The sequence below is a fragment of the Panthera uncia genome (genome assembly GCF_023721935.1).
Source record: "Panthera uncia isolate 11264 chromosome C1 unlocalized genomic scaffold, Puncia_PCG_1.0 HiC_scaffold_4, whole genome shotgun sequence".
Taxonomy (NCBI): domain Eukaryota; kingdom Metazoa; phylum Chordata; class Mammalia; order Carnivora; family Felidae; genus Panthera; species Panthera uncia.
The window spans coordinates 71,560,185-71,572,322 of NW_026057585.1; the positions used below are offsets into that span (position 1 = coordinate 71,560,185).

General features: G+C 43.8%; 2 protein-coding genes across 2 annotated transcripts; one reads left to right on the forward strand and one right to left on the reverse strand.

Annotated features, from left to right (window-relative positions):
- Positions 1-949: 949 nt before the first annotated feature.
- Positions 950-1,926, forward strand: LOC125912695 (putative olfactory receptor 2B3). Its single transcript, XM_049617347.1, has one exon. It carries the CDS (start codon positions 979-981, stop codon positions 1,924-1,926), a length of 948 nt encoding a protein of 315 aa, XP_049473304.1. The 5' UTR covers positions 950-978.
- A 5,912-nt stretch (positions 1,927-7,838) lies between these two features.
- Positions 7,839-8,786, reverse strand: LOC125912692 (olfactory receptor 2A12-like). The gene has a single exon (XM_049617343.1). The coding sequence runs from the start codon at positions 8,784-8,786 to the stop codon at positions 7,839-7,841; it is 948 nt and encodes a 315-aa protein (XP_049473300.1).
- Positions 8,787-12,138: the final 3,352 nt, after the last annotated feature.

A 12,138-nucleotide genomic window follows, 5' to 3' on the forward strand; every position in this document is an offset into this window, starting at 1 on the left:
CTTGAGCAGAAGCACAGTTGAGGCATCAAGAACTTGAAGTCTAGTCTTCTGATTCCAAATCCCATGCTCCACTAGAACACACCACCTCCTATGGCATCACAAACAAGGAATCAGCCCTAAGTTTTAAGATATAAACTAAACTCATGCAGCCTTTAAATGGGTCTCCCCTCCTGTCATAAATCTCAGCTGCAAAAAGGAAAGGACTCCAAGGGATATATTACCATTGGGAGGGTATTCCTACCAGGTTGGAGGGATTAAGAGATGCCAAAGCTGCCTTTAAGCAAAAAAAGATAGCTATTATTCTACCTCTATTATAGTTTTAGGGTGAAGCAGGAAGACCCTTCCCTTCATTTGTGGGTAAGGCCAGGATGAAGCAGAGTGGTGAAAAATTTGTCTAAAATAAAATTGGATGTGAGGAAGCTTCCAGAGGCCCAAAAGATTCAAGAAACACAGACCTGAGTAAGATTTTTCTAAACATTTTAATGTTTCTGGAGTCATATATCTTTCTCACATTTCTGACTCACCTCCTCTATACTGTAACGATCAGAAGGTTAAAGCACCAAAGGAAAGGGTTCTGAGTGTTTGTTTTTCAAGGAGAGGGATGGGAGAGCTTCAGATCATTACCCCACTCTATAGCCAGGACTAGGGGAGAAGAGCCCCCAAGCAATGCATTATGTGATTGTAGGTCCTGAAAGACAAGAAAACAGGTGGCCTTGCTGGGGCTGATAGAATAAAATGAGACCCTGGTGGTCTTGAAAAAAGATTTGGGCCTGAGAAACAGAAAATTCCATGAAGGTTTCCCTCCCCTCCCCAAATTTGGCCTCACTCTGACTAGACCACAGTCTTTGAACTTCTATTAGTCCCAAATAGTATCCAAATAAACACCAGCTGCCAGCAACTGAATGGTCATTGTACCTGAATGTGCATCCTAAGCTGGGCCACTAGTCAGTTCATTTCTCTTTCTGCAGATGAAGGAGAATGCAGAACTTTCCCTGGGACAACCACAGCTCTGTGTCTGAATTCATCCTTCTGGGCTTCTCCAGGGATTCCCAAATTAATACAATCCTCTTCAACATCTTCCTCTTTCTCTACCTCTCTACACTTGTGGGCAATGGACTCATTGTCACCTTGATTCACTTGGACTCCCGCCTCCACACACCCATGTACTTCTTCCTCAGTGTCCTCTCCATTCTGGACATGAGCTATGTCACCACTACTGTGCCCCAGATGTTGGTGCATCTGATCTGCCAGAAGAAAACTATCTCCTATGTTGGGTGTGTGGCCCAGATGTACATCTTTCTGGTGTTGGGCATCACTGAGGGCTGGCTGTTCTCTGTTATGGCCTATGATAGATATGTGGCCATCTGTTATCCACTCAGATACAAGGTTATCATGACCCCATGGCTGTGTGGGGCAATGGCCATCTTTTGTGGACTGTGGGGTATCAGCTGTTCCTTAGTCTACACTGTCTTCACAATGCGCTTGCCCTACTGTGGCCCCAATGAGATCAATCACTTCTTCTGTGAGGTCCCTGCTGTTCTGAAGCTGGCCTGTGCAGACACATCCCTCAATGACCAAGTAGATTTTATCCTGGGCTTCATCCTTCTCCTGGTACCCCTCTCTTTCATTCTGGCCTCTTATGTCCGCATCTTTGCCACAATCTTGAAGATCCGCTCAGCTCAGGGTCGACTCAAGGCCTTCTCCACCTGTGCCTCCCACATCACTGTGGTCACCATGTTCTGTGGACCTGCCATGTTTATGTACATGAACCCCGGGGCCAATGCCTCCCCAGAGCGGGACAAGAAACTGGCTCTGTTCTACAATATTATCTCTGCCTTTCTCAATCCCATCATCTATAGCCTTAGAAACAAAGATGTGAAGAGGGCTTTCCTCAAGTTAACAGGTTCAAGCAAGGCCTCTGAGTGAGGCCATTGGAGCACAGAAGGCTACAACCAGACCTGAAACCACATGTTCCACCCTATTCCCTCCCATCACCCTATGGATAGGCATGAATCACTGACTGAGAGTTATGGGAGATAATATGTAAGGTTGGTGCCTGGGTGGGAGCTGTTGATGGTTCCAGCAGGTGAGCTATCCTCAAACATCAAGAGACCCAACTGTAGATAGGGTGCCAAGTCAGGACCTATGTCTGATTTATGTGTTTCCCAGGGCTCAGCAAAGGGTCTGGCACAAAGTATCATTAACGTTTGATGATTGAATGAATGAGCTCATGAAGATTGCGCCTATTAAATCAACTCAGGATGGCCAGGACACAAAGACTAACAGGACCCCTATGAGTGACTTTATTTTATCTCAATCAGGAGTACAAACAGATCTAAAGAAACATAGTCTCAAGAGAAAGGAAAAGTGACCTTAGAAACAGGATTCAGGAATTGGTCATTGTCTATCTAGTACTTTCATGGGAGTGTGGGTCCCAGGGTACAGAGCGAGCCCTGCTGTGGTGAAGAGATATTTTGAGGGTCTCTTGATGTACAGATGAAACATCACCCAAACCATACCATACTGGGGCAGAGCTCATACTTTGTGGCAAACCATCACCTTGTAGGATTGTTGTGAGAAGTTAATGTAGGTAAAGTTCTCAAAACAGTGCTTGATGCATTGCATGCTTTACATAAACACTGCCATTCTTCTTGTCATGCTCTACTTCTTTTTCCTAATACCACCATTACCAAGCAAACTATTGAGATCATTTCAGCTTCAAAAGAGGGGCCATTCTGCTCTCTGGAAAGGGATAGCTAACATTATAAATGAAGATGTTGGCATTTGTTCATACCTCATTCTAGTGTGGATTTAGTGAATTTGAGTCTGTCACCAAGAAACCTATGAACTCTGAACTGGCAAAACTAGAAAAATTATGACACCCTTTCAAGGTACCAAATGAAGAGGCCCTGATTACAAACAGCCAGAACTCCTCAGATACTTTCAGTGATATTCTCACATGATAGAGCTTTTTAAATAAACATTTGTTCAAATCTAAACTGAGTAATAACGTGTTACTAGAGTACTTGATTCAAAAAGATACTGACAGGTATAGCAGGATATAGTGATCAGAGTAGGGCTGACTTCTCTTACCAGTGCCAGACCCCTTCACCCATACCCGTGGCTCCCTAGAGTCCCCAGCACCTTGGAAGAGGCACAGAAAAGTTGCTCCACAGAATCTCAGAAATTGTACTGACCACACAGTGCCTATCATACAAAAAAAAAGGCAGACAATACTTCAGTGCCAAGAAACGTAAGCAACACTCCAGTGAAGCTGGAATCAGAGGGGTAAGCTCTCACACAGAGCCCCTAACAACCTTCACAAAATCTCCTCCAAATTTTGCCTTCACTCTTTCTACCACCAGGGAACAAAAGGGGAAAAGAGGCAGGAGTTCCTGGCATTTATTTTATCCTTGTCATGATTCTGAATTCCCACAGTCCATTGAACTATCCCAGCCTTTTCTGTTTCAAATTTGACTTTGAATTTGAAATTCTAAATCGCCTAATGGATACAAGTGATAGGCATTCAATGAGATGATGCCATGGAAAAATATTGTCAGATTCTCACTTTAAACACAAAGGAAATTTAAAACTATTAGGCCTCCTTGTGATTAATATCAGGCCTCTTTAACCTCAGAGTTATTGAACCTTCATTAACTAATAGTCCTCAATAAAACAGTGAAGGCTCCAATGAAAGTGGTACAGATTCAATCCAAACAGATGTCATTGAAGGTGCTTTGAACTCAGCAAAGAAAGTAATAGTAATTGTGGTATTAATGGAAGTTATGGTGATTGTAACTTGAATTTTGAAGGAAAATATTTGGCTTTGCATTTCACAGTCGCTTATAGGACATTTGCTGAACCTGTTTTGGAAAGTAGTAAGGAAGGGGGCTTGAGGAGAGATGCTGGGCATTGGGGGAGAGCAGGCAGATACCACATAGAAGGATTAACAGGACACATCAAGCCCCCAAATCACAGGAGCAAAGGATGAATTGTAGAGATATGAAGGGCATTGGTCAGGCTTTCCGCCTAGATAATAACTGGTACAATGGGAAGAGACGGCTTGACAATGAGGTTCGATTAGGCCAGAGAACAGTGTTGTAGGATTAAGGATTAGAGAGAACTGGGTAGAGTTCCGGAAGAAAGGGGGATACAGGAAATTTAGAGCTCAGGGTGGGAAATATTCCAGGTGATTAGGCAAAAGCCCATCTGAGAGTGTTGCCTCTAGAGAAAATTCTAGGAAACTTAGCAGGAAAGGGAGTAAAAACCACAAAAACCACCCCATTGAGACCCAAATTGACAGAGAAATTATTGAACAACAGTAATTTCTAACCCCACCCCTAAGTACATATGCCTCCTATGAACTGTGCTGGTTTGTAGGCCACAAATTCCAGCAGGACAAGGGCCATGACTTCTTCCTGCAGTGCCACAGATTTGGGAATGACAGTTGGCAATCAGCTGGCTCCCATCAATAAACTGTAGGGAAGCAGAGACAGTGGTAAAGCTGGCTTAAAACCTTGCTAGCTTCCTTGATTTCTCTGTTTTACCAACACACCCAAGCCATTAAGTGTTCTTGCTTCTTTCCTTGTCACATCTTTTGGCATCTCCCCATTCACTACAACCATCCGCTATAATCACCTTCACAAGCCATGCCCAGGTCTCCCTCACTAAGTGCTCTTCAACCCAAACCCTCATTATGTCTCACAAGCCATTCTTCTGAAAATACTGTGTCCCCACCTTTCCTCCACCCCATCCCTCAGCCTTGATGCTTAAAAATACAGGTTGTTCACCATTGTTAAGATAAAATCTACTATCACCCTGAATTATGAATGGTAGCAATCTGTCCTAGTAGAGAAACTAATGAAACCTTATCACATTTTAGCCACAAGACTCATCTCTCCATTACCCTGGCCCCTGACTATCTAGTTGTAGAAGAGCCACTAGGTGGACTTCCCACCTTCTAGAAGGAACTCCAACAGCCAGGAAGACTTCTCCCCCATTATTGAGGCAGCCTGCTTCCCCACAAGGCCAGAAGAACCTCTCATCAGTTAGCAAGTCCTCTCCACCAACCACATAGCTCCTTACTCCTTCCCCAGATGGGGGAAGGAATACCTTAATAATCCATGGGACCCTTCACTTTCTACCTGAATCCCTCTGCCTGGAACTTTGTCATACCAGGTACTGGAGCCTATTGGTGTAGCTGTACCCACCCACCCAAATGACCTGTTTCACCTCTGAGTAAATGCTTTAGGACCATACTAGCACCCAACTCCACACCTAAGTACTAGAAACGAAATCTCCATCACCTCAGAAGCCAAGAACTCTCTAGTCATTTATTATTCCCAGACTCTGTTCATCTCCCCACTTGCCCAAGTCCCTACTTCTCCCTTTCCCCAGTTCTCCCTCTCTTTGCCATCTTAGTCCCATATTCAGCAACCACCCCTCCCAGGATCCTCAACCTGGAAGTCTCCCTAGGGATGCCACACCCTCTGTACCTCTCTAAAAGGGAGTTCTTTGTTCTCACTCTTGGCCTGTGAGTTCTCAGACATGCTCATCCTGATGACCTTTTATCCCATCTCCTTTCTGGTCACCTCAAGCCACACTCACACTGGAGCTCATCATCCCTAAACCTGCACTGCTCCCCAGTAAGAATCCAAGCATTCCCACTGCACTGAGCAAAAAAGTAAACACTATCTACAGGGCTCATTAGGACTGTCCTCTGCCTACTTCTCAATGTCATCTCTGCCTCTTCTGCTCACTTTATTGTGATTACATGGGCCTTCTTCCAGCTCTGCAGAAAATACAAAGTCCTTTCCTGACCTGGGACTTTTGTACCTGGCATCCCTTTGCCTGAAATGCCTTTTCTTGGCTCTTTGCACGGGTGACTCTTCTCATCCTCAGGTATCAGCTAAACCTTAATTCCTTCCCAAGTAAGGCCCTGGGAAGCAGGCTTTCCTCCTCCATTTTTCTCTATCACAGAATGCTACTTGTTTCCTGAGATAAATACACCTTCATCTCTCAGTAACTGAGTTTAGTTTCCATTTTGAGCTATCATCCCAGTGGTGGGAGAAATAATACTAATCTTCTTGGGGTTTCCATCCCTCTCTCCCTGACTCCAAGTTCTGGAGAGCTTACAAAGTGGTGAGGTATGCAGTGGTGGATAGGAGTGGGGTGAGGCATAGTCTGGTCCTCTGTGTCTGGCACCCATTGAGAGAACCTCACTCTTGTGAAGTCTTTGGTCCTTCAGAGTTACTGTGGCATCTTCTTGGGTTGTTCCAGAAGCATTGTAATTACATGACTGTAAATCTCTCCATATACCTGTCTTGGTTTCCCCAAGGCCTGACACTGGCTGGACTATAATGGATGCTCACGAAATACTGGAACTGAATCAACTCATCCCTGAGGCCTCTGAGCCACCAATGAAACCTGAAAGGAAGTTGGATGCTTATGCTAACTCTGAGGCCCTTTGCCAGGATTCTTAGCTTCATATGTCATTTAGATTCCTTGAAAGAATGAGAGTCACTGCTATGTATGTATAGTTTACAAATGGCAGCAACTTCTATTCTTCTAAAATTTTAGAGACACAGAGGTCTTAGAAACCATTACATATGGGGCACCTGGGTGGTTCAGTCAGTTGAGCGTCCGACTTCAGCTCAGGCCATGATCTCGTGGTTCATGGGTTCAAGCCCTGTGTCAGGCTCTGTGCTAACAGCTCAGAGTCTGAAGCCTGCTTGGGATTCTGTGTCTCCCTCTCTCCCTGCCCCTCCCATGCTTGTGCTCTGTTTTTCTGTCCTTCTAAAAGAAAGAAGGAAGGAAGGAAGGAAGGAAGGAAGGAAGGAAGGAAGAAAGAAAGAAAGAAAGAAAAAACAAGAAAGAAACCATTACATTTAACATGCTTATTTTATAGATGAGTAAGGTAAGATCCAGAGAAAGAAAGTGAATTGCCTAAAGTCATAAAACATGTTATAAGATTAGGACTAGAACCCAAGTCACTTAATGTCAGGTACTTTGTCCTTCGACAACACAATGCAGAGTATACCACATCAGACCCATGAACCACATTGATTCCATGCACCAAGTCAAGCCTGTGGGCAGCCTTGGTTCCATATACCATTAGCTTAATTTTCAATGTTGGCTACAGATATTCGTTGGTTACATGTACCACTTTGATTGTCTACATCATCTTGGCCTTCTACCATGTCCATGTACCATGTCACCTACAATTACCATGTTTCATGTTGATTACATGTATTCTATTCATTCCAGTGCCATTGTGTTAGATAATATTATCACCCCCATTATTGCCACTCTCACTATAGAAGAATTATATACCCATACCCATTGCCATATGACATGTTACTTTTCTGTAGGAAGTAGATACTTCCTGTCCTTTTCCTATTGGGCTTGACCATATCATTTGCTTTGGCCAATAGGATATCAGCAAAGAGATCTGTGTCACTTCTGAGCAGAAACTTTAAGAGTTTTTATGTGCCTTTCTCTCTGTCATAAGAATGGGATATTCCAGATAGAGCCTCCTTTTTCAGATTGAATCCAAGAATCCAATGGCAGAAGGCCACAGTCCACATACAACTGACATGGAAGATGAGCAATAAATGAACTTCTGCTGTTGTAAGCCACTAAGATTATGGAGCTGTTTGTCATTGCACCACAATGTAGCAAGTTCATCAAGATTGTCATGTTGGTTTCACGTACCATATTTGTTCCACTGACCAAGTGCTATATTGGTTCCAATGCACAATGTTGTTTGCATACCTTATAAATGTTGTGCCTTTCTTTAGCATTGGACATTCTACCTCAGGCCTCTCCTGTCTCCCAATTCACCAGGGCACCCTACCCCACCCCATCACTTTGAGAAAAGCCCCCTTGATGTCCTTGTTCCTCAGACTGTAGACCACAGGGTTGAGAAAGGCAGTGAAGACATTATAAAAGAGTGAGATCTGCTTGTCTTGCTCAGGGGAATAGCTGGAGTTGGGCCTCATATAGATGTATGTGGCTGGGGCATAGAAGAGTGTGACCACGGTCACATGGGAAGCACAGGTGGAGAAAGCCTTGCAGCGGCCCTGTGTAGACTTGATCTTGATAATGGTCTGGCCAATACGGATGTAGGAGGCCAGAATGAGGGAGAGTGGGGCGACAACCATGAAGACACTGATGACCAGGTCTACCATCTCAATAAGGTGAGTATCCATGCAAGCCAGGCTTCGTACTGAGGGGCCTTCACAGAAGTAGTGGTTGACCACGTTGGGCCCACAGTATGGCAGCCTCATGGTGAGGAAAGTATGGATCAGAGAGAAGAAGAAACCACAGGCCCAGGTCCCAGCTGCCAGTCGTATGCACAGGCCCCAGCTGAGGATGACAGTATAATGCAGTGGGTGGCAGATGGCCACATATCGGTCATAAGCCATGACTACGAAGAAAATACACTCAGTTAGGCCTAAGGCACCAAACACATACATCTGCAGCCAACAGCTGGCAAAGGAGATGGTCTGACAGCGAGCGAGGAGATGCACCAACATCTGGGGCATGGTAGTGGTGACACAGCCCATATCTAGCAGGGAGAGGATGCAGAGGAAGAAGTACATGGGTGTGTGAAGCTGTATGTCCAGGCAGATCAGGGCGATGATGAGTCCATTGCCCAGGACTGAGCTCAGGTAAAGGAGAAGGAAGGAAATGAAGAGGATCCTGTTGAACGTGGGATCACCAGAGAAGCCAAGCAGGATAAATTCAGAAACCCAGCTTTGGTTCTGGCCTGGAGGTGTCCACATGGTGGGGCCTATAAGAGAATCCCACTCATTTAAATGTCACCCAAAGTGTGGTAGTCTAGCAAGAATGTCAGCTCTGGAGGCAGGGATTTTAATTCTGGCCCCATTACTCAGCCACTGTCTTGAACAGGTTATTTAACATCTCTGAGCCTCAATCCCCTCAACTGTATAATGTAGCTAATAATACTCAACTCTTGGTTCTTATGAGGAGTCGAGGCAATATACATGAAGCATCTGACATAACGCCTTAACAAAATAAAAAATGGTAAAGTGCTCATATGCAATCTCCCCTGTCTTACCCCCCATCCTTCGGCAGACTGGTAATCCATGTCTAGCAGCAATCAATTACGCCATGTCAGCTCCAGCTCCCAAACCTTTAGAGGTGAAGTTCCTTTCCGCCTTAGAGACCATTTGTCTAGAGGAGCTGCTACAAGCCTCTCCTCACTCTGCAAACTTCTTTTGCCAGCTGTCAATGTGAGGCTTTGTCAATAGAGGGCGCTAGAGGGGCACTGTGATGTGCTAACCCTAAGAAAGTACTTTGGTTGGGGCTTCAGTCCTTTCTCAGTCACTCAGCTTGAGAGCCAATGGGTTGGTGCCTGGAAGGCCCAGTAGTACGCACTTCAAATGACCCCAACGCACCAGCTACAGTCGTACATTCAGCCCACACTCTTCCCACCCAGTTGTCATTTCTATGCGAACTCTGGCCTCTGCCCACCAGCAGCTGAGTGTATTCCTATGGTAGCCACACTATCTTTGAAAAAGTCTGAATTTAAACTTTCTTTTTTTTTAATTTTTTTTTTACACTTTATTTTGAGAGAGAGAGAGAGAGAGAGCAGAGAAAGGGCAGAGAGAGAGGGAGAGGGAGAATCCCAAGCAGCCTCCACGCTTTGAGTGCATAGCTTGATGCGGGGCTAGCTCCCACTAGCCGTGAGCCGACACCAAGAGCCAGATGCTGGGGCGCCTGGGTGGCTCAGTCAGTTAAGCATCTGACTTCAGCTCAGGTAATGATCTCCAGGTTCAGGTTCGTGGGTTCCAGTCCCACATCAGGCTCTGTGCTGACAGCTTGAAGACTGGAACCTGCTTCGGATTCTGTGTCTTCCTCTCTCTCTGCCCCCTCCCCCACTCACACTCTGTCTCTGTCCCTCAAAAATAAATAAATACTAAAAAATTAAAAAAAAAAAAAGAGTCAGATGCTCAACCGACTGAGCCACCCAGGTGCCTTTTTTTTTTTTTTTTTGACCCGGGTGGGGGTGCCAGGAGAAGGGGGAGGGAGAGAGAGATGTCCTAAATCCTTAGTCCCTTCAATGTTTCAGTGTGTACTCTCCTTGAGCCATGAGGTAGTAACTGCTTTTTTTTTTTTTTTCACTTAATACTTCTGGATGTCTTTCATCCTTTTTAGTAGTTACTCACCTTTTACTAGTTAGTAATTCTTTGTATTACATTTTCCCTGTTCACATTACTGGTGTGCTGTCTCCTGATGACATCCTGACTGGTATAGATGCTAAATCTATGGCAAGTGAGTCTGATAAGAAATAGAATGTTGCACAGTTAAAGCTATCTATCCATAAAGAATTTATTAACTACAGAAGTAAAAAGTAGTAGCTATCAGTGGAGAAACTGGACAATATCTTAACCAAGTGATTAATTACAATTAACATCACCAATAAGGAACAGGTAGAGAGGCTCCTGGTGGCTCAGTCAGTTAAGTGTCTAACTTCAGCTCAGGTCATGATCTCCAGGTTCATGGGTTCGAGCCCTGTGTCGGGCTCTGGGCTGATAGCTCAGAGCCTGGAGCCTGCTCCAGATTTTGTGTCTCCCTCTGTCTGCCCCTCCCCTGCTCGCACTCTGTCTCTCTCTGTCTCTCAAAACTGAATACACATTAAAAAAAAATTTTTTTTAAAGGAACAGGTAGACACAATGTGTCTCCATATTTGAAATCCTAACAATATAGCATCTATATATTATTTCAGCCCAAAATGCAAAACCTGAATCTAATCATAAGGAAACATCCAAGAAACTTAAATTGAGGGATATTATATAAAATAACTAGCTTTTAATCTTCAAAAATATCTACATCATGAAAGACAAAGAAAGGCTGAGAATCTGTAATAGAAGGAAGGATCCTGGAAAAAAAAAAAAGCACAACAATTAATGCAAGAAGTAATCCTGGAAGGGAGGAATGTCATAAATAACATTATTGTGACAATTGACAAAATTGGATTAGATCAATGCGCCATGTTAAATTCCCTGAATTTGACAGCTACTGTATAAGAGAGTATTCTTTTATTCTCGGGAACTATTCACTGAAGTATTAAGGGCTAAAGGAACATTATATTTGCAAATTATTCTCAAATAGTTCTCGAGATTATAATAACAGCAATATGACAAATTGTTAAAAATTAATAAATCTGGATATGGGCCATACAGGATTTCTTTATAGTATCCTTTCAGTTTTTCTGTAAGTTTAAAGTTAGTTCAAAAAAATTTTTCAAAAATAAAAAATTGGGGGCACCTGGGTAGCTTGGTTGGTTGAGTATCTGACTCTTGATTTCAGCTCAGGTCATGATCCCAGTGTTGTGAGAACAAACCCTGTGTCGTACTCCATGCCAAGTGTGGAGTCTGCTTAAGATTCTCTCTCTCTCTCTCTCTCTCTCTCTCTCTCTCTCTCAGAAATAAATAAATACATAAATACATGAATAAATATTTTTAAAAGAAAAAAGTTAAAAAATTTTAAATGTGAAATAACTTTTTCAGATAAACAAAACATGACTCTTCAGGTAGAAAGACAGTGACAGAAACATGAAGATGCAAAAAAGAATGACAAGTCCTCAAGGAATGGGTAAGTGTAAATTAATAACGAATGTAAAACAATAATGAAGTCTGGTGGAATTTATTTTGTTAATATTTATTTATTTATTTTGAGAGAGAAAGAGAGAGAGAGAGAGCACATGTGGGGGAGGGGAGAGAGAGAAGGGGAGAGAGAATCCCAAGCAGGCTCTGAGCTGTCGTCAGCATGGAGCTGGACTCGGGGCCCAATCCCACCACCCGGGCACCCCTGTCACGATCTTTGTCTTTAATTCCTTTTAAATTTCACAATGGGGCGCCCGGGTGGTTTAGTGTGTTGAGCATCCAACTCTTGATTTCTGCTCAGGTCATAATCCCAGGGTCGTGGGATTGAACCCCGGCTCCAGCTTTGTGCTGAGTGGAGCTTGCTGAAGATTTGCTCTCTCTCTCTCTCTCTCTCTCTCTGTCTCTCTCTGCCCCGCCCCCACTCACACGCACACTCTCTCTCTCAAGTTAATTAATTAATAAAATAAAATGATTTTTTTAAAAAAAGATCATGACAACAATAACA

Bases quoted from the DNA above. Each gene is read 5' to 3' on its own strand.
- LOC125912692 (XM_049617343.1), bottom strand. From the start codon at position 8,786: ATGTGGACACCTCCAGGCCAGAACCAAAGCTGGGTTTCTGAATTTATC.
- LOC125912695 (XM_049617347.1), top strand. From the start codon at position 979: ATGCAGAACTTTCCCTGGGACAACCACAGCTCTGTGTCTGAATTCATC.